The sequence below is a fragment of the Triturus cristatus genome, chromosome 12 (assembly GCF_964204655.1).
Source record: "Triturus cristatus chromosome 12, aTriCri1.1, whole genome shotgun sequence".
Taxonomy (NCBI): Eukaryota; Metazoa; Chordata; class Amphibia; order Caudata; family Salamandridae; genus Triturus; species Triturus cristatus.
In genome coordinates this window covers 23,727,991-23,749,385 of record NC_140595.1, presented here as the reverse complement: position 1 = coordinate 23,749,385, position 21,395 = coordinate 23,727,991, and the positions used below count along the sequence as shown (strand labels likewise).

The 21,395-nt window shown below is 47.1% G+C and overlaps 1 protein-coding gene across 9 annotated transcripts in view; it reads left to right on the top strand.

The window, feature by feature from the left end:
* The window catches only part of GATAD2A (GATA zinc finger domain containing 2A), a 398,521-nt gene that overhangs the window by 289,839 nt on the left and 87,287 nt on the right, over positions 1 to 21,395 (top strand). For all 9 annotated transcript variants that reach the window (XM_085639718.1, XM_085639714.1, XM_085639716.1 and 6 more), the window contains one exon: positions 12,871 to 13,141. In XM_085639718.1, the coding sequence (XP_085495844.1) occupies positions 12,871 to 13,141 (271 nt within the window). The remainder of the gene's footprint in view (positions 1 to 12,870; positions 13,142 to 21,395) is intronic.

Here is a 21,395-nt window from a genome sequence, read left to right as displayed (position 1 = left end):
GCCAGGGGCTGACCTGTGGCCAGAGATGCCAATTGGGTTTAGGCTTCAATGCAGTTTTGGAGAAAGAACATAGGCCCTGGGTACCTGATTAGCAGGAGTCCAGGGCACACTCAGTCAAAGCACATCAGCAATTCAGCAAAAAGTGGGGTAACCATGCAGAAAGAGGGCACTTTCTCACACACCACCACTAACCGAAGCCAGTGATACTTTTACAAAATCAATGTACAGTATGTGAATCCAAAGTTTTCTGGATTTAGATGCAACTTTCCACCTCCCCAAGGAAAAAAGGAGGCAAGATAAAGAGGGCACACACAGGAAGCCAAATTACACAAAAGTCGCCAATGGGTAAAAAAGAATCTGAAGATGAAGACGCTCAACAACAACAAAGGGAGGGTAAAAAGGACTAACAAGAAGATTATGGACCCAAACACTAGATGGCGGATTAATGCACAGCAAGTAATTCCAGGAAACTCTTCAAGCTGCAAAACTGCTACTACTGGTAAGTAGCCATTTTGTTTAATAAAATTGGTAGCCATTCGTTTCTTTTGTCTGCACGCATCAGATGCTAAGAACTCAGAGCTTCAGTGTTCTCAGTTTTCATCACCTTTTTTTCCATTTATTTTTGACAGCAACATGCTGCCCCCGAACTCCTTTGCCTTCAAACTTTGCACAAACGTCAGCAAGCTCGGCCTAAGCTGGGCATTCATGGCTGCTGCATGTAATTTCTGGATCTTGACCACAAGTTTGAGACATATGCCATGTGTACTCGCTTGCAACTCAGACACAAGTGATGGTAAGGATTTGTGACTCTACAGGAAAGAGAAGCATTGAGTTTGCTCTCCAGTTAAATACCGTGTTGCACTGTCATGGAGCCATTTTTCACATGGTACTCATTACTCGGAGGAGAAAAAAGACAACTGCATCCAGGCAGTCTCTGCTTGTGGTATCCACCCATATCTTGTTCTTTGTCTCAGTATGTTATGTGTATTTTGTAAAGCCAACTGAGCAGCTGTGTGCGTGCCTAGCCCTTCCTAGGATAGGTCTGTTAATTGAAAAGCTGGGTTCTCACCGCCTATTAGAAGTTTCTCATCATGAAGTGGGAGATCGCTCCGTTTTAGGGGTGATATAAGAGAACACCCGTAGTCCTGATCCGGTTCTACATATGTGTGAGATTGCATTAGCGTTGGGCTTTGTCACCAGTGCATCTAATGCTACCCTTACTAGGAATAACTCACCCCTGCCCTTGAGAAATTCAATCCCCTAAGCAAATTTCCACTTTAAGGTTTTCAACAGAGGGTGGCTTTTCATATATCCCTGTTAAGATTTTAGGCGATGATGCTGCTCACTCTAGCCTAATGTGCACTCACTGTGAAAATGCGGTACATCTGAGATTGGTCCTGCACTAATCTGACCACTCTAAAACTCTGGATTTCAGTTTGAGGAAAGCTGTACTAAATTGAACCCTGTCATGTTTATGGCCAAGTATGCATGTAGCGTTGCATCTGCCCGTGATCTTTGCTCATACCCCCCTTTCAGAGCTTCTGAAGGGGAGCTTGGAGCTTCTCTTATTTTTTTTATAAGGATTCTCCAAAGAAGGTGCCCAGAGAACAGTGCATTCACAAGGTGGAGAGTTTTTGTTTTGGAATCAACTATTCGGTAGACATTGCCCACCCTTCCCAAGAATACTCATGTTTTCTTGGAGACGCACGCTTTGTATTAATCTGTGACACAAGTTCGTTTTTGAGAATCGCCTGAAGTTATTGCATTGCACAGTCGGAATTCTTATGCTCATCTGTAGTCCTCCCGTGAACCGTGTGTATATTTAGGTTGAGTCTACTAGATAGGGTAATTTCTTTGGTTGCGAAATACCTATTGTAGGCTTACCAAGAATTTACTGAGGATTATAGCCCTCATTGCTTACAATTGGTTGACTTTCGCACTCATATGTTTGCTTTGTTTTTGATGGCTTTCTTTGCCACAGCTTGCCACCTTGTTTGTCTTGCTCTCCGTGATTGACTGGCTTTTATGCTTTCTCTGCTGAGTCTTATGGGATGGTTTTCTTTTAGCTTAAGGACTGTCCGTGAGTGAATGCCTTTTCCAGCCCTCTAACTCATGTGCTTCTCCGCCCCACCAAACACCCGCCCCATGCCTATATTGCGGTTGACCACATGTTCAAAGCCCTCTCATGTGCTTTTCCCTGTGAAACTACCCCCCCGCCTTCTCGCTCGTGTGTTCCGTCCCGCACACAGTGTTTTCCCTCATGCTGCTTTTCCCTGCCACCGCCCACTCCCCGTTGCTTTCTTCTCATGCCTTTTCCATTGACCCCATGCCCTTTTTTGTTTCTGTCAGACCTTCTACCTAAAGAAAAAGGTTCTTGAATTCTACTTTTTCATTTTTATTTACTGATCTTTTTTGATTTACTATTAAGTTTAATTTATTGATACAGCATTATTTCCTCTCCCATTGGTAGGAATTCACACCATATATGTGTGTCTTAATGGAGGTCCACCATGGCAACTGCCTAGAACTTCACACAACCCCTAAATACTTCCCCCCTGCTCACACATCCTCAGCAGAGAACATCTAAACAAACAAATCTGATCTGAACTTTTTTACATGATAACCTGCAGCCCATTATTATTCTGCTCCCACAAGGCGACTACTTGACAGCGTTGTAACTCAAAGATGCTTTCTTTTATATACCCATCCATCCTTCACACCGTTGGTACTTTTGCTTTGTGATAAATGGACAACATTACCACTTCAATGGACTCTGCTTTGGGGCTACCACTAATCGATGAGTCTTCACAAAATGCCTGGCGGGGGTAGACACTTATTTACGGGGGAGGGAACTTGTGTCTTTCCCGTACCTCGATAGTTGGCTGATCAAGAGTGGAGACAGCAATGCCTAGACCACACTCAACTTGTAATCTCCCTCTTCCACAGCTAAAGGTTCACCATAAATGTTACTAAGTCCCACGTTCTGCCACTGCAGGTCCAGCCCTTCATAGGGTAAGTCCTAAATACAATCACAAGCCAAGCCTAGCCCAGCAAACCGGTTGTTTGCATTTCAGTAGCTGCTCCTTATTTTTTAGCCCAGTGGTCAACTTGCAGTCAGGACCATGTTGTGCCGCATTGGAATGATGTCCTCCTGCATCTCCATTATATTTCATGCCAGGCGCCTTATACGACCATTGCAGGAATGTCTTTCGACACACTGGTCACATGTGAAGGGTCTCTGCGAAGATATGGTGTTGGTAGCAGTCAGCGCTGATCTCCGCTCTTTCAGGCCGGGTGCTCTGCATCTCGGAAATGACTGTGAAGTGAATGTGTCCCCCTAAATATCATGTGCCCCACATTAAACCCCTTGAGCTGCTGGCCACGTGTCTAGCTCTCAAAGCTGCCTTTCAAGTCATTCTGTGCAAGGTTGTTCTCATCAAAACAGACAAAATGACCTTCATGTATTACCTCATTAAACAAGACGTAACACACACTGCCTCGTTGTTTGCACTAGCGCAGGAGATTTGGCACTGGACCATCTGCCACTGCATATGCCTCTGGGCAGAGTACTTTGCGGGGGTGTGAGAAAGTGCCATCTTTCTTGCATGGTATGCCCCCACTTTTTGCTAAATTGCTGAATGTACTTCGATTGAGTGTACCCTGGGTTCCTGCCAATCAGGTGCCCAGGGCCTATGTTCCTTCCTTAAACCACACAAACTCCAAATTGGCAAACCCTAGCCACATGTCAGCCCCTAGTAAATGGTACCCTAGGTACCCAGGGCCTTGTGACCAGGGAAGGCCTCTAAGGGCTGCAGCACTCATTGTGCCACCCTCAGAGGCCCTGTACCCTTACACACACACACTGCCCTTGCAGGCTGAGTGTCTGGATGCAGGACAAAACAAAGAGTCGACATGGCACACCTCACTGTGTACCATGCCCATCACCTACACTGCCAAGGCATATGTCAGCCACCCCTCTAGCTGGGTGCATTACGCCTATGGTGTGGGCACAGGAGCAGGAGCCCTGTGCCCCTACAGTACCCGGGTCCATTCCTGGGCACTGTAAGTGCAGTGCTGTCATTTAAGAATACATGGTGCTGAGAGCTTGTCAAACACGAGCTCCACAGCACCATATTGGCAACACTGAAGCCTGGGAAGTTTGGTATCAAACTTCTCAGCACATTGAACCCACACTGATGCCAGTGTAGGATTTAATGTACTAAGCACCCCAGAGGGCATCTTAGAAGATGCCCCCTTACAGCTAACTTGCAATCCACGTCCGCTCTGAGGCTGCCCAGGCTGCCACACAGCAGACACGTTGCTGGACCCCTGGGTGGGAGAGCCCCTGCTCTCCCGGGCCTGCAACAATGCACATCCTGGGTGAGGTGAGAAATCTCCTCCCCCGGGATGAGCAAAGGGAAGCTTCAAAGGCATGCCGCCAGTTGGAGTTTCCCCAGGCCACTGCAACCCCCCACTCTGGCGGGAAGCTTGGCCGGAAACCCCATACAAGGACAGGGGATGTGCCAGCCTGCCCACCCCACCCCTCAGGTGGGGGAGGCGAGGTGAAGCACATCTCCGGGCTCTCGCCATCTTGAAGATGGGAGGCCCTACCCTATCAGGATTAGGCTACTGCCCCCCTCCCACAGGAGAGAGGCAGGATAGGGGGTGTACCCACCCCAGGACAAGGACCCATTGGTCCCTGGCCTTCACCTACCTGTAACGCCCCTAAATCTAGTATTTAGGGGCCCCCTGAACCTTCCTTCCTCAGATTCCAGATAGAAAAACGACAAGAAGAGCAAGAAGAACAAAGACCTGCCCTGCAGCTGCTAAAAAGAGAAGAAGACACCAACTGCTTTGGCCCCAGCCCTACCGGCCTGTCGACTCTCGAACCTGCACCAGCGCGGCATCCCACGTGGCCAGCAACCTCACCAACCCCGGAGGACCTGGCTACCCTTTAGCTCTAAGCCCCTGGGACTCCCACGAGTAGAGGCTCTACTCAAGAAACCTACTTGCTATCCCTGGCACCAGCCCGGGACCGCGGACCCAACACACTCTGCACCAGCCAAGCCTGGCCAGTGCCGGAGTGGACAAAGACCCAGAGGACGACCCCACGGCGACTGTGACCCAGAGTCCGGCACCCAAGGACCCCCCTCGACATCCCGGAAGAAGCCTGCAGCCTCAGAACCAAGTGCCACCCCAGCCGCGATCAACCAGAGGGTAAGATTCCCGACGTCAAAAGGCACCCCTGCACCCGGCGCCCTGCGACCCCCTGTGCCCAATCCCGGGGTACCCACCTAACCTACAACTACACAACTTACCTCTCGAAGTGGTGGTGGCACCTGAAACATCCTCGTCCCCGAGCCTGCAGCCTCTTTCCAAACCGGAACATTCCCATTGATTTCCATTGAGCGCCCTAAGGCTCAAAAGCACCCTGCACCCAGCCGCCCGAGTGGCCCTGGCAGTGCCCTCTCTACTCTAACCTACTTCCCCACTTGCCCTGAGTAAGTGACCAGGAGCCCAGCTCCCACAGCCGCGTGGCTTGCCAGACAGCAGCCACCAACCGAGGCCCCCCTATCCCTCATAGGATAACATTGGGCCCAACTCTCTCTGCACCCGGCCGTCCTGAAACCGCTGAGGGTGAACCAACTGTACCTACCTGACACTGGGGGACCCCTGAGTCCATGCCCGGAATTTCAACACTACCAGTCGAGTACTTACCCTTAAACCGCTAACTTCATTTTCCTCATAGGGTAACATTGACTGGCTTTTTCTTCAAAAATCTTCTAAGTGTGAACTTTTCAAAACTGCAAAAATTCACCAAAAATCAGCCAAGTGACAAAAACGAATTTACTCACCTGCTCCTAGGTGAGCTCCCAGTGCTGGATCTTGGTGCCCAGCCCTGACTCTGAAAAGTGTTCACAACTATACTTACTTCTAACTCATTTTTCTCCCATAGGAAACCATTGTCTGCTTTTCTGTGAAATTTCTTCTAAGTGTCTACTTTTGCAAATTTGAAATATTCTTTTAAAATCGTACCATTTCTGCAAACGAAATCACTTACCTGCTTTTGATAAGGACCCCAGTCCTGGGTCTAGGCACCCAGTCCTGGATTACTAAAGTAACGATAAAGTACTCTACCTGCAATTTGAATTTCTTGCCATAGAGATCCATTGAATGTTTTCTGTGAAATATTTTCTAAGTGCTAACTTTTGAAATAGCTAAATATTATCTAAAAATCATTACAGTTATTAAGTCGACTTTCATCACTTGATTCTGAATACTGACCCCAGGCTGGTTCTAGGATCCAGACCTGGAATTCCAAAAGTAATCTGAAAAGTAATTTATTACAAATAACCTGAATTTACCATTGAGCTCAATGCATTGTTATGTTTAGGAAATAGGATTGTTTATTGCAACCAACTGTGACTGTTTACACAAATTTATTGCTTGAAACAAAAGTATTTATATTCAACCTCTCATTCTGAGAAAGTATATTTTTACCCCCTTGTGGTTCTAAAAATAAAACAAGCATATATTTTATATATACAAATCATTGGCCTAGAGTTCAGTTATTGAGTGTGTGAAACCATTTGCTGATTGAGTGTGTACAATAAATGCTTTACACTGTCCTCTGGTACTGCCTTACTGCTCGACCAAGCTACCACTTTTGAGAGTAAGGTCATACCTAACTTTGACCTCTATCAGCCTCTGGGGGACTGTGGACTCTGTACACCCTGTACCTATTAGGGAACAGTATATACAGAGCCACTTTCTCACAGGGGGTGGATAGTGACTTTGCGAATCTGCTCAGCAGGACGCATCAACAATTCCATGAGTGTGAACTCCACCCGTATGTCCTACTCAGTCACTTTTAGTGCTGGGGCAACCCACAGACAGACTTGTTCGCTACCCCGAGAACAGTGTCCGACTTTTGACTCCAGATACAGTCCATGGGCAATGCACTATGGATGAACTAGTTTGGGGGAAGACCTGTACTTTTCCTCCTACCCCAATCCTTCAGTGTGCGATGAGTATGATGCAGCAAACATCCGTCATACTCATTCTGGTGTTCTCCATGTGGACCAGACACACTTGATATTCCTATGTTAGTCCGCTCCCATGAGAAGCTCCAATCCATGCCTAAACTACTGATGCAAATCAAGGCAAGATAAGGCACCCAGACAGCTTAATGTGGCATCTTAGGTCTTGGAGTTTGGTACCTTCATCTCCCATATGATGCATGATTACCTTGTGTTCAGATCACAGGCCTGCCACAAGGGCCTGTTCTGCTGCAAAGTGGAAAAGGTGTGTCCACTATGGCATTCCTACACACACCATTGGACCCTCTGAAACCCACCGTCCAGGACATAATTTGCTACCGCTTGCACCTTCATAAGTCCGGTCTCTACTACACTATTCAACATGGCTTATCTTGCCTTTATTTCAGCCTACATGCACAACAGGGAAAAACCTTCCCTGTTAAGAATTCCAATAGTCTAGGCATTCATAAAGGGCCTTTAAAGGATCATACCTCCCTGAGTACCCCTCACACCTGTGTGGAACCATAATGTAGTTCTCACCAGGCGCATGAGGTCCGCCTTTTCAACTCTTGCCCTTTACAATTCCTTTCTTGGAAGGTGGATTTCTTAGTAGCCATAACTCCTCTCAGATATATGAATGAGCTATAGGTGCTGACCCTGCAACAGCTTTTCATTTAGGTTCACAGGGGCAGGGTTGTTCTTACAACTAACCCAACGTACACCCCTAAGGTGGAATTTTCTTTTTAACACAATTAGACCATAGAGCTTCTAGTTTTTGTTCCACAGCAAAACTCTTAAGCAGAGAGAGCTCTTAACACCTTAGATGTTAAGCGGGATTTCGTATATTGTATTGACAGGACAAATCCTTCCTCAAGTCAGACCAGCTCTTTGTAGCATTTGTAAAACCTCACAAAGGCCAACTTATTTCTAAGGCTGACTATATAGATAGCTAAGTGCATCCAAACATGCTTTCATAATGCTAAAAGAGCCTTACCTGTTCTCCCTCATGGCACACACTAACTGTATGAAAGGGGCAACCATGTCTTTCTTGGTAAAAAAGAAATAGAAACGCAGCCACCTGGTCAACCTCACGCACTTCTAGTATATACTATTGTGTAGCCATCTAAGCCCGCCAGCAGGCTATGGTTGTCTGAAATAAAGTCCTTAAGACTGTATGGACATCTGCATCATCCGCTCATTGTCTACTGCATATGGAGGATACTGCTTTATAGTCTATGCAGAGCATGTTGATCTACAGCCACAAGTGCTAAGAACAGAAAGTGTTACCCTATAAGCATCAGTTTATAGCATATAGCGCTGTAGATTTACATACAAATCACTCCTCGTAAGCATGTTTGTTGCGGTTCTCTCCTGGCATTACCTGGTTGACAATACACATGGGGCGACATGCTCTCACCTGCTATGTGAAAAACAATATAGCATGGAGTAGGTGCCCATGCGCATTGCCCACTAATGAGAAGTCACAATGCACCTCATTACTTGAAAGACTTACTGCATACTATGAACAGATGCATACAGGAGATTATATATATATATATATATATATATATATATATATATATATATATATATATATATATATATATATAATACTGACAATTGCTGTGCTCTGATATCGTCTGCACTCCTCAAGTGAAGACCGAATACAGAATTTACCTGCTGAGCACATGACCAATTGTTAGTGGAGAACGATCAGGCAACTACAAGGCACTTGTCTAAAACATTCTTATAATCAGCCGAATTCATTGAATGCAATATGGGAGGTGAATTATCTGGCATTGGCCAATCATCATTTTACTGCCAGAATATGTTTTCTGGCTATTAGACAATCGACAGCTGAGTATTTTTTTCCGTAATGTTGTTCTTTGAAATGTTCATTGTGACTAAAATAAGATGAGCATGGCTAGATACAAGCTCTAGTCCCTGTCTTCGTGAATTAGCGGCGAGGGCATTCAGCAAAAATGAATGGTTTCTTTCTTTTCAATCTATGTGCTAGCCACATTACTTATCATAATTGTAATGAGACAAAGTAATTAGGATGTTTTCTCTAATTGTGCATTTAGTCTTTTTACTCTTTCTTCTGTATTTACACAGAATAAATTGTTTTTACGAATTCCATTGGTTGGAATCTGTTTAAAAATGGATACCCGTCACCAGCGCGTCAGGTGATCAAGATCGGGGCGGACACTTGTCTGCACACACTTTTTGGTGATATTTAATAAATTATACAAGAAGCTGTAACCTGTGTGTGTGTGTGTGTGTGTTTATATATATATATATATATATATATATTATAGAATTTACCTGCAGAGCACATGACCAATTGTTAGGGAAGAACGATCAAGAAACTACAAAGTAAACCGTTTGCATGTGAATTTTACTCTGCCCTGGTATTTGGTGTAAAATGTCTCCAACATATGGCATTGGGGTACATGTAACCATTGTTGCATCCATTTTTAGGTCTCGCCTAGCTATTGCGTTTACGCAATGGCTATGCGAGACTCTAGTAAGAGGGGCATTCCAAAGTGCTCCCAAAAGTAGATTGCATGGCGAGCACGCGCACAATCACGTGCATCGTGCCTCCATGCAATCCGTTTGGGGAAGCGCTTCAGCCCACTGGCGCGTGCACGTGTAGCCACAGCCTCAGCATCATACTTCAAAGGGTCCGCTCCCCCGCCTGGAATGCGCTTCCCCGCCCCGCATGCCGAGAGATTGTTTCCTCATGGCGCCTCTCACAACTGTCCCTCCCCCACCACAGGGCTAGTCTCACGGACGCATTGCCATCCATCGATTTCACTTTCATGCCCGTGTTCTCTTTGCCTTTCGGCACACAGCCCGCCCTTCCCCCTCTGTGTATTCTTGCAGCTTTGCCCAGATCTGAGTCTCAAACAACCAAAATAATAAGTTTGCCCTGCACGTTTTCTGCGCTTACAAAGTTAACATACGCCGCACTCATTCCCTTGTCATCCTTCTAAGGTCGATAACATTAGCTCCATTAATTATGCGTCTAAGGATTTAAATAACCATATGTTTTCTTGTAACTTTAGGCACTTCACACACACAGCCCCACTGCTCACACACACAGGCACTGATCACACGCACCCCTGCGTCTCAAACAACCCAAAAAAATAGTTTACCCTGCACGCTTTCTGCGTTTACAAACTTAACATAGGCCGCGCTCATTCCCTTTTCATCCTTCTAAGGTCGATAACATGAGCTCCAATAATTCTGCGTCTCAGGATTTAAGTAACCATATGTTTTTTTGCAGCTTTGCCCAGATCGATATGTCACGCGCCCCAACAGTGTTTGCCACACACACATGCCTCTCGCCTATCTCTCCCCCGCCATGTTTTCTTACAGGCTTCAGCACAACAGGCTGCATACCCCCTCACCCCCAATCACTTCATCTGCGCCCACTTCACACGCCTATCTGTAGGTCATAAACAGGACCATCTGGTCCACTCTAGGCGCTGCATGACCTTCTTCAAAGCCAGCTTGTAACACGCACTGCTGCCCTCAGACGTTCCAGCCAGAACTTTTTTTAACTACACTGCTAGATAAATAAAATGTGGTGTGTTAACAACACATACATTGGGCAATCTTTTAAAGGAGTTTCTACGTTCCCTGCATTGCTAAATAACCTCTCCTGCCTCTAAACATGGAATTCAAAACAAATAATTGTATTCGCCAATGGAACATTGTATAGCGTTACAGGGGAAACAGACATAAGGCCCCACTCTGGCAAACACCGAGGCATCCTGCCTAAATACTCAATTAACATTTTAAACGTGTTAGCGAAAAAATAAAGAAGGAAACAACAACATACATAGACACAGCCTTCTTAATTGATGTTTCCTGTGACATTCAAACCCCCCAAACCACCGACTGCAGTCTGCCTATTTTTGACCATGTGCAATAAGTTGCTTTAAACTTACACGTTACAGTTGGCCCTTCTTCAGCTGACACAGTGATCTGTTGCTTAAGCATCCCCACAAGCGATCCAACAACATCCAACTGGTGCTTACGCTAGAATTTGCAGTGTTTTGAAACATCTATCGCGTTAACAAGTGCCACGCGTGTATATCCCCATGTATGTGCTCAAGGGTCTAGACGGCATGCAATCAATACAAAAGTTACTGCATTGACAGCTGTGTATTTAAAAATAGTCCATGTAGTACAAAGCGTGCTGGTATTCACAAAGCAAGTTAGCACGGTACACACAAAAATACCCCATGCTCAAAGGTGTCCCGTGTTTTACAGATGTGCTTTACCATCGTGCTGATGTTAAAAAATAGTCTGTGCTATAGCGGGCATGTTGGTGTTCACAAAAAAAGCTACTGCGTAGTCTACAAAGATGCTATGTGCTCAAAGGTATCCCGTTCTTTACCAGCGTCCTTTGACGACATGCTGGTGTTCATGGGTTAAAAAAACTACATGCTATAGAAACCAAGTACCCAGTGTTAACAAAATTCAACGAGTATACTCCGCTTGCCGGTACAGTGAGCCACCAGTCTGCCATTTTTCCCATAGACAATTGAATGATTGTATTTAACAAGTATTAAAAATGCAATAGGTCTCGCCTTTCATTAAGTTAACGCCATTTGCTTTGCTATACAATACCATTAGCAAAGCAAATGGCTTTAACTTAATCAAAGGCGAGACCTATTGCATTTTCAATGCTTGTTATTAACTTACCAGAGTCTGTTGTGCTTAATATGTCAACTGGCTACATAGTGATAATTACATATTTTGGCAATATATCAACTACGTTGTAAAAATGAGGCTCTTTTAGTCTAGCTCTTTCAAAAGCACTTTGTCTATTTGACTGGTTATTCCTGTATTCTGATCATCCAGCTTCCAGTCTATCTGATTTGGGAGTATTTATGGATGAGCAATCTGCAGTAAGACTTATCTAACAGAAAATAATTTCCTGCTATCAAAAATTTTCTTTCTGGTGGATAATTCATAATCTAGTAAATTGCTTATCATTCGCCCACTGCACCCTTATGTATATTTGTAATTCTTTGTTACATTTTTCATCATGGTATTCTTTGTATTGGGAATTTATTTCTGACCTCTGGAGTGAGGACGTTTTTTGGGAAGGATATTCTTGATTCTGGTTCATGGAGTTGGCACTTGGCATCTGGAGGCAATTTATGCATTGTTCCTAGGATGATTTCCTTTGCGGCACCAGAAAGTTGACTTGGGGAAAATATTACTGGTCCAGTAAGACTCTTAGAAAGTACTTTTGGTGAGCAATGTAGAGGAAGATGATGTATTCATCTGAATAAGAGTTACTGAAGGTAAGTAAATTAAGCTTTCTTTTGGGTATGACACGTTATGACATTAACTAGCATAAAACTTTCATACATGCCATCAGTCCACCATATCCACATTTAGAATCGAGTCTCTGAGCTTAAGCTGCATGTATGGCAAATACATGCTTTATCATCTGCACAATAACTCTGCAGCATGCAAATAAGTTATTACATTAAAATAAAATGAATAGCTATAGTGGTGTAATGTAAGGAGCTAGGCATCAATAGTGGGTCCAGCTTGGCCACACATAAGATTGCCACATTTGCTGCTCCGATGTGGGCAGATGGGTGGGGTATGTTTATATAAGTCACTGGTGAGTCGAAGAGTCAACCGTTGTCGTATTGTAGCTGGATTCAAACATGTAAAGAGTGTCCACTTTGGATTAAGAGCCAGCATACCACCCTGCTGCGTTTTTCATGCATGCAACTATTGTATAATATTTCATTATGATGTCACTATCAAAATTACCTTTCATCCTTTATTTTTTCAGGCTTCTCCAAATTCAATGAAAGGTACAACAGTGACATCCAGCAACGCTACGACAACAATCTCCTCCATAGTAAACTCAAATTTCTCACCCGCCAGCAGGCAAGCAGCAGATAAACTTGCACTGCGCAAGCAGCTGGAGAAGACTTTGCTAGAGATCCCACCCCCCAAACCCCCTGCCCCAGAGATGAACTTCCTGCCAAGTGCAGCCAACAATGAGTTTATTTACCTGGTGGGCCTGGAAGCGGTGGTGCAGAATCTGCTAGAGACTCAAGGTATATTGGCCTCATTTCCCCTCCGATTACAATTTTTTGAAGCATCAAAATTTTTTTTATCACTTTTTCGAAGTACGTCACATTTTTTGTAACTGGAAAAGTCTGTTATTAGGACTAGTGTTGATATCTGTAATTCTTGTTGTATCAGTTAAAATACTTTGAATTTAGTTAATATCTATATATGGCTGTACCTGGTTTGATATGTATTCAGTTAAATGGACAGATTTTACAGAACTTTCAGGTGGATCGCTGTTCAAGTGTTTGAACTGTTTTATAATCCTGTACGGTCTAAGATATCTGGTTGGATTTGCTATTGGTGAGGCGGTTAAAAGGCAACTCATGGAGAATTGGTGGAAAACGTTGGAGATTTGGGAGGCTGGTCCCAGAAACCTCTCCGAACAGACCTTGTGCTTTCAAAATGTGTGTTACACTGATTGCTTTACATGACTTGTACTTCACATATAATCAAAACTAAACATAACCAGATAGTGTTAAACTCTTTCGATGGCCAGCTAGATTTGTTGTCTTTTTGGAACTGGCTGCATAGTGTGACTCCTTGAATAGTGTAGCCATCTGCAGGTATGCTGTTGGTTTGTTAATTTGTTAGGACGAGTTAAGTATTTTATTTTTCCAGCCTGCATTTGAAATAGGCTGTCCTTATCTCCCAGCGCTTTCAGTACATTTCACAAGGATGTCAACTTGTTTGTACCATTTCATTAGGAGCTACTGCACTTGGTCTACACTCTGTGCATATTCTTTTCGCTTGGATGAGGGGTTTGATGGCCTGATTTTAGCTGGGCGTGGGATTTTAAAAGGGTTGTGCATCCTGTATGTTAAAGTTGGACTTTTCTTTTGTGATGCCTAAGATGTCAGTTGCAAATGTGTACATTTTTGTTACATGTTGACTGACTGGTCCGAGGCAACATGTTTAGGTCATCTGAACGAACATTGAGTTCTGTTCAACTTTGACAGCTGAAAGTTTCTTGCATTGAGGCCCAGTTGGCAAGTGCAACATTGCTGCACCTGCTTTAGGTGTCCAGTCGATCCCGATGTGCTATTGTAACTACTGTTTGTGAATCCCCAAAAAGAAAGTGGTTTTTATCAAAACTTCACTTTGCCAACATTGGTGGGGTTCGTAGATTAAAATGTGTTGAACGATTCCCATTGCAGCCTAAGAATGCTCAGTATAATAACTTAACCACATCACATTATACATTAATAGCCTAGTCTACTCATACTGATAAAGCTGCCCCTTACTGGAGCACAACAGAGTGGCAAGTTCATTACCATAGTGTCACATTTGGTGAATACATCATCGGCACCCCACCATATTTCTTGTCAGCACTAATAAAAAACCAAAGGTTCATCATAAGGAGTGAAGCGGAGGCAGTAGCAGTGGTAGCGGTAATTTTCCAACATGGACGTCTTCTAAATTCCCATACTATGAATATTCCGTTATCTAGTGCTTGAAGTCGTAAAGTGCTGCTTGTACTTGGTTATTGTCAATGGGTGTTAGAATCCAGATCCATCAGGCTTCGCCTACCGCCCCCCTTGTGTGTGTGTGTGTGTGTGTGTGTGTGTGTGTGTGTGTGTGTGTGTGTATACTCAGATTATATCTTTTGCCAAGGAGATCAGCGGTGCCCCGCAGACTGCGGAGAAAATAATGCAGCAGAAACAGGCAACAAAGGAAACCCACCAGAAGGGAGAGAAGTGCGGGTTGCATCAGGGGTTAATCTTGAGAAAGCAGCTTGATTGGCACTGCTCACGTTATTCCTCATGCAAGTAGGCAAGTACACGTTCCCTGCCATTAGAAAATACTCTCGAGGTATTTGGAAAATGTGAGGCAGGGACCTCATGCTTTATCTAAAAAACTAGAAAGGACGAGGTAAGAATTTTCCCTTTTACTATGTTATAGGAGCAGGAACACGTGTGACCTGCTCCCTGCATTAGCCCAAAAAAAGGTTAAACATGTCTAGCTGGCCTATGCTTAATGCAAGGTGCTGTTACCTCGTATTAGCCTTTATATTGCTTTGGAAATGCACTTGAAGGTTTTCTGTAGCTGCATTTGAAATACTGCTGTATTTTCTTGGGGATGTTTACTTGGTTCCTAATCTTTCCTTACTTTTCAAACATCGCTAAAAGTTTAGGCTGGAGATGCACATTATCCTTCACAACACTTAACACTAGCAAGAGAATGCGCTTTTATTTAACCTTTTAGTTTTTTGATAAAAATCAACAGCGTGTTAAACGTCTGTAAATATCAGCATGTCTAGCATGCCTATGCTTACTACAATGTGCTGTTACACAGTTCCTATTATGCTTTATTACTTTGTGAACGCACTTAAATGCATTTGAGGTCTCGCCTAGCTACGTAGCGCATGCGCTGCTCGCTCCAGGAGAGATCTATTGTCGTCGCTTTTCTTGCGAAGCGAGGTTGGAAGCTCCACCCACGCTTCTTACTGGCACGCCCGCCAAATCCGTGGTTTCTATTGGGAGGGAAGCATGTTTGGTTCCCTCCCTGTCTTTCTTCGGCGTGCCTGCTGGGACACAGCATGTGCACGCGCCTGGACAGGACTTATGCACGCGCTGCTTTGCTTTCCCCGGGCGTTTCCTGTTACAGCAGCACGTGTCTTCACTTTCTTTACTCTTCGCGATCCCACAGTTTCCCATCTCTGCACGAGCTCTGTTTATTTATTTATTACTTTGGAGCGCGGCGCCCACTTAAGGGACACCGCGCTCTGTTTGTTTTAAATCAGTGATTTGTAGATGAAAGGTGCAGTAATGAAAAAATGCCCGTAATGACGTGAGTGAGTGCTTACTCGAGCTGGGCGCTGTTCTGTATTATTTATGTTGAGCGGGGGCGCTAGGCTATGCTCTTCATCAGGAGTCTGCAGTGCCGTTAGAAGCACTAGGGGTTGCACCGGTAGGATTTTGTGATTTTTCCACCTCGTTATGGTCTTGCAGTTCAGTGCTGATTCATCCTCTACCGTTCCACTCTGTCTTTTATTCTGGCGGGTGCTGTCTCCTGTTTGGAATAAAGGAGCCCAAGAATGTGTTTTTATTTTTGGGGAGTGTCTACGGAGGTGATGTGAGTGTATGCCATAACCACCTAACATATACACAGATCTTTGATCTGATTATGAAGCATTTAAATCAAGCTAGTTCAGCTGGGTGCTAGAGCTCCTAAATATTTGAGCCCCAGCCGCCCGCGGTGATTTAAAATTGCAAAGAGAGCCATACTGGTGTGACCAATGCAAAAACAACAGCTGATGGTCAGAATGCAGAACAATGTCATACATTCACACCAGTACAGAGATCTGGGCCTAAATCTATCGTTTTTTTGCTCACCATGCCATTCCAGTTTGAACACAGCCATATGCAAATCAGTCTTGACCCTGTGCCTCATGGGAACAGTCCAGCCCGAACTGCCAAGCTAGGTCCTCCCTGGACTGGAACCAAGCATCCTAGGACCGGTTTCGGGGTTTCACCCCTCTTCAGCCAGGATCGCTTGATTCCAGTGGCATGGAGAGCAGAGGACTCACGTCTGAGCATACCCGTCCCACTCAGGGTGACAAATGCAAAAACAACTGTTGATGGACAGAATGCAGAGCAATGTCATACATTCACCCCAGTACAGAGACCTGGGCCTAAATCATGCAATGACCGTTGCAGCAGCAGTGACAGGACTGTCACTGGACCCGACAGGCCTGGCTCGGAGAATTGAGTAGGCAAACGGTAATTGCATGATGGCTCGAGGCCTGCCGGCTGAGCCTATCGCGCAGCGCAGAGTCCCCGCAAGAATTGCTGGCAGAGAAGTAAGTGAGAAAGTGGTGAAATGCAGCTAAAACACTGTGTGTGCGATTGAACAATTCCTTCAGGCAGCGCGCGATTGGCAGCTGCCTGCAGTCAGTGGATGCCAGTCATGTACAGAACTTACTGAAGCTCAGAAGTTCTGTAGTGTCCTGGCGTGGCTGCATGATCTAATGTCGATCGACACCCTTTATTATATACATAATCTAATTTTAAAATGTAAATGTGATTTCACACGTGTATTCATACCGGCCCTGCTGGATTCTCCGCTGAACACTTTCCCTAATCACTAAAACTGCCATCCCCAGGGGAAGGCTCTGTGCGCTGACCTGTACCTGCTTGCTGTCTGCCTCCCTGAAGACTTTCCCTAATTCCTAACCTTCTTTCCCATGCCTCAGTGAGCTGACCTGTACCTTCTGACCCATCTCCGAGCACCCCTCCTGCGATCCCCTCCAGGTTTGCTCCGCAGGCACAGAGCCGATCAGGCTGCATTCTGGTCCCGGGCTGCCTCTCACAGGCCTAGAACTGCCAGAAGCTCTCAGCCTGGAGCCTCCCGGCCCCTCCGCCTCACGCTCAAAAATATAATAATCGGAGAAACAGACTCTGGGTACAGTCTGAGGGTGAGTGTCTGCCAAGGGTGGTGTGCCCATTGGTTCCTGCACATCGCTCACCTGTCAACCTGCTACTAACTAGTCACCTCCACAGGGCTAAAAAGGAATTTTTTTAATGCTTGCAGCCTGCTTTCTGAAAGAATCTACAATCGGATAGAGACCACTAGCCGCAGATTCCTTCACGTAGAATTATCCCCAGGCATGAGACTGGATCCGGAAAACTTTTTTGCCCAGCATCTCTCTGCGCCGGGGGGGACAGCATCACGCGACTCCGCCCAGGCGTTGTCTGCGCTCATGACGTCATCGAGGTTACATAAGTCCCACCCACGTCAGTTTTTTCCTTTTCCGCGTGCAACGCGGATCCAGTTTGTGCTCTGGGCCTGTTTAGGCCTTTCCCTTCTGTTTGCTGTGTTTGTGGGAACAGTGTGCGCATGCCTTCGGGCTTTTAGAACTTGTCGTCGTGTGGCCGCCTCATGTCGGCGACGGATCCCCACCCCATCGGTATGTGCTGTTTGGGGGAGCACCACGACTCCACTGATTGTGAGGCGTGTCCGCAGATTAAGCCGAAGTCCCGGCGGTAGTGCCGGATGAAACTTCTTTCGGCTCGTGTGTCCAGGTCGGCGTCAACACCTCGCCCGGCCCCTAAGGAGGGTTCTCGGACCCGTGGCTTCCACTTGCCGACTTCGATCTTCTCCCAGGTCACAAGTGCGCCGCTCACCTCTTGGTGTCGCAGTTTGTCCCCAAGGGTCGCGTTACGGCCTGTTGGGGGCGTGAGCTCTCCGCAGGTCGCGCGGCCCCGCGGGTCATCCCCTTATCTGCCGTTTCCCGGTGTGGGGGCGACCAGAGCCCAGATGAAGACATATGCGGCGGCTTTGCAGGCCTCGCTGGCTTCTCCTCCTCCTCCTTCCCCTCCTGGGATGTCAGTGGATCCCTTGCAGTGTGCGGGGCCCTCCCCGGCACCGACTGGTTCAGATCCAGGCTCGGAGGATGTGGTGCCGTTGGGGTGCGGGTCCTTCCTTCGGACCACGGCGCCTCTGCTTCGCCGCAAACTCCCGCAGGAGTCCCTGTGGTGTGGCGGGAGGTTGTCGGGGCTCGGGTCGCACCCCCGAGCCCTTCCCCGTCCTTGGGACAGGCAGCGGCCTTGTCTGGGGCTGAGGTGATGCCGCCACGGCGCCGGCAGCTGCTGGCCCTGGCGGCGCCACAGGGGTCGGCGGAGGGCCCTTCTTGTCCAAGCCCCTCTCGGTCCTCAGGACAGGCGGCGGCCTTGTCCGGGGCCGAGGTGACGCCGCTACGGCGCAGGCAGCTGCTGGCCCTGGCGGCGCCACAGGGGTCGACGGAGGGCCCGTCTCGCCCTGTCACGAGTCGCATCTGTCGGAGGTCGGGTCGGCACCGTCCCTTCGCCACCCCGGCTCTGGTTAAGCTCCGGTCTCTTGCGCTGTGTCGGAGGTCGCCACAGCATCTCCTCCGGCGCCGGTCGGCGACTGTGTCCTGCCTCAGGTTGCGTACTCTTCGGCGCCGGGCCGATATCAGGTTGTTGACTCGTCTTCGGACGCCTCCTCTTCTCCAGAGGTTCGGGGGTTGCGGGTGTCCTCGCTGGAGACTGGCCGCCATATCGTGGCTTTATCCCCGACGTCATCTAAAGGCGGCTCCTCGCTGTCCCCACGACCGCGGTCTTCCCTGGAGGAGCCGCAAGTCCCCCACTCTTCGGTCCCTCTTCCTTCCTTTCGGCCTTGGCCCTTCCTTCCTCCGGTTGGCTTAGGGGATGGCCGCCTTAGCTTGCAGCCGTCGCCTAACGAGGAGCTGCTTTCCCCTCCGTGGGGCCCTACGGAGGTGTGTGCGGCTTTCATCCGCGCTGTTTCTACGCTGTAGGGATTTTGCGCATGGGTGATCCCGCTACTTATTTTCCCGCAGCTCATCTTCTGGAGGTTCTCCATCAGGGCTCTGGTGGTAGGGAACTGTTGCTTCCCTTCGAGGGTTCATTCCACTCTTCTCTCTTGGGGACTTGGGGCCGTCCCGCCACGGGGGACCCGGTGCCCCGGCATCTTCTGCACCGCCATCATCCGGCACCGTATGATCCGGTGTGCCATTCTCTTCACCCTTCGACCAGAGGCCCCTTTTTGCAGTCTGCCTTTCCTGCTTTGCCGCTGCTGTTGTCTCCCCCTTCACGGGAGGCCCGCTGGCTGGACTCCTGGGGTGCAATATGTTTGCCCTTAACACACTGTGTGTTTTGGCAAGGGCCACTTCTTGCTTGTGGGACTCGGCAGCGTCCCTTATGTCTGCCGCTTCTCAAGAGGGTGCCTGTGTGGATTTGCGACATCATGTCTTGGATGGTCGAGAGCTGGCGGCATTTATCCTTCGCTCCGGACATCTCGGAGGTGCTGGATCGTGCCATGGCTTCTTCGGTTGCCCTTCGTCGCCATGCCTGGCTTTGGGACAGTGTGTTCCTGGAGAATGTTTGAGAACGGCTGGTGGACCTTCCCATTGATGGGGCTCTTTTGTTCCATGACCCTGCAGACTCCGCCATCCAGAGGTTTTTCGCGGGGCTTCGTCCTCGTCCTTCTCCTCCTCAGTGACCTGCGTGTTGCTCTGGTTCTTGGAGCTCCTCCGTTGGGGCAGGTCGCCCCGGTTGTCTGGCTGAGGTTGTGGTTCTGTTCGCTGCTGGCCAGCCCTTTTTAGGTCTCGCCTGAGACAGCGCTTTAGCGCTGCTCTGGCGAGACTTATAGTAAGCGAGTTTTGGCAGTGCAAACAGTGGCTTTGCAGGCCTCCAAATACAGTGCATGTGCGCCGTCCGGGCGCGCGCCCCATTTGGAGGCCTGAAAGCACTTGTTTGCTTTCACTTTCGCGGCCCCTTTGATGTCCCGCACCACTGTGCCCGCCCCCACTCCCCCCTCCCACTCCCTCCTCGTCAACTTCAGTGCGCGCTTGTTTTTAGTTCTTTTCCGTTGGAAAATGTTTAGTTAAGCTGAAGATGTGAAGTTGTTTAATTGCCATTTGTTGAGGTTTCTGGGTTAGCACAGGGCACGACTTCCCCAAGGCTCTAACGTGTTTGTAATATGGAATAACATGCATTTTATATCCTGGCTCCTTTCTGCAGTTTTAAACGTCCCTTGGTCAGGGAAGGCTCGTGAACTGTTGGAGAACATGAATGTGCAGTGTCCACCCTCACTCGCCTCTACTCTGTTCGGAAAGATTTTATTTTCATTGGTTTTATAGTACATTTGTTTGCAGTTCCGCAGGAGGAAGGGCGTGGGGTATTGAGTTGTAATGTTACAGCCCATGCCTCGCCTGAATTGTCATGTATATTTGAGAAAGTATCATTAATAAACGTTGGATGCGGTTTGACTCGGAAATAAAAATGTTAGCTTTCAGGTTTACCAATCCAAAAATGACGCAACCACCAGCAGTCACGTAATCAAGTCATGCACCCTTTTTGTATTTGTACATTTTTTTTGCCGATTGTATAACAACGCCAAAAGACAATTTTTAGACAAACCGGTCCCAAAATTGGCTTTGCCAATGCTTGTTTTTCCCGTTTAGTAATCTTTCACTTTGTAATTTATTTTGGTTTCTGGGCAACCCTCGACACTCACCCATCAACTGTCATGCTATTCCCATCCGGTGTTATTTACTAGCTTTTATTTTGAAACCTGCAAGTTTATCCTCCTCACTTAGCGGAGCTGAAAACAAGTTGTTTAAAGTTTAGTGTGTCCCGGCATGGATGCATTGCGCATCCATGTCCGTCCATTGTCGCTGGCTGTTCAGAGGGCTCCTCGGCACTGTCGCCAGCTGCCTTTTGAAGCCAACGCAATGACCAGGAGACAGGTCGAACTGCA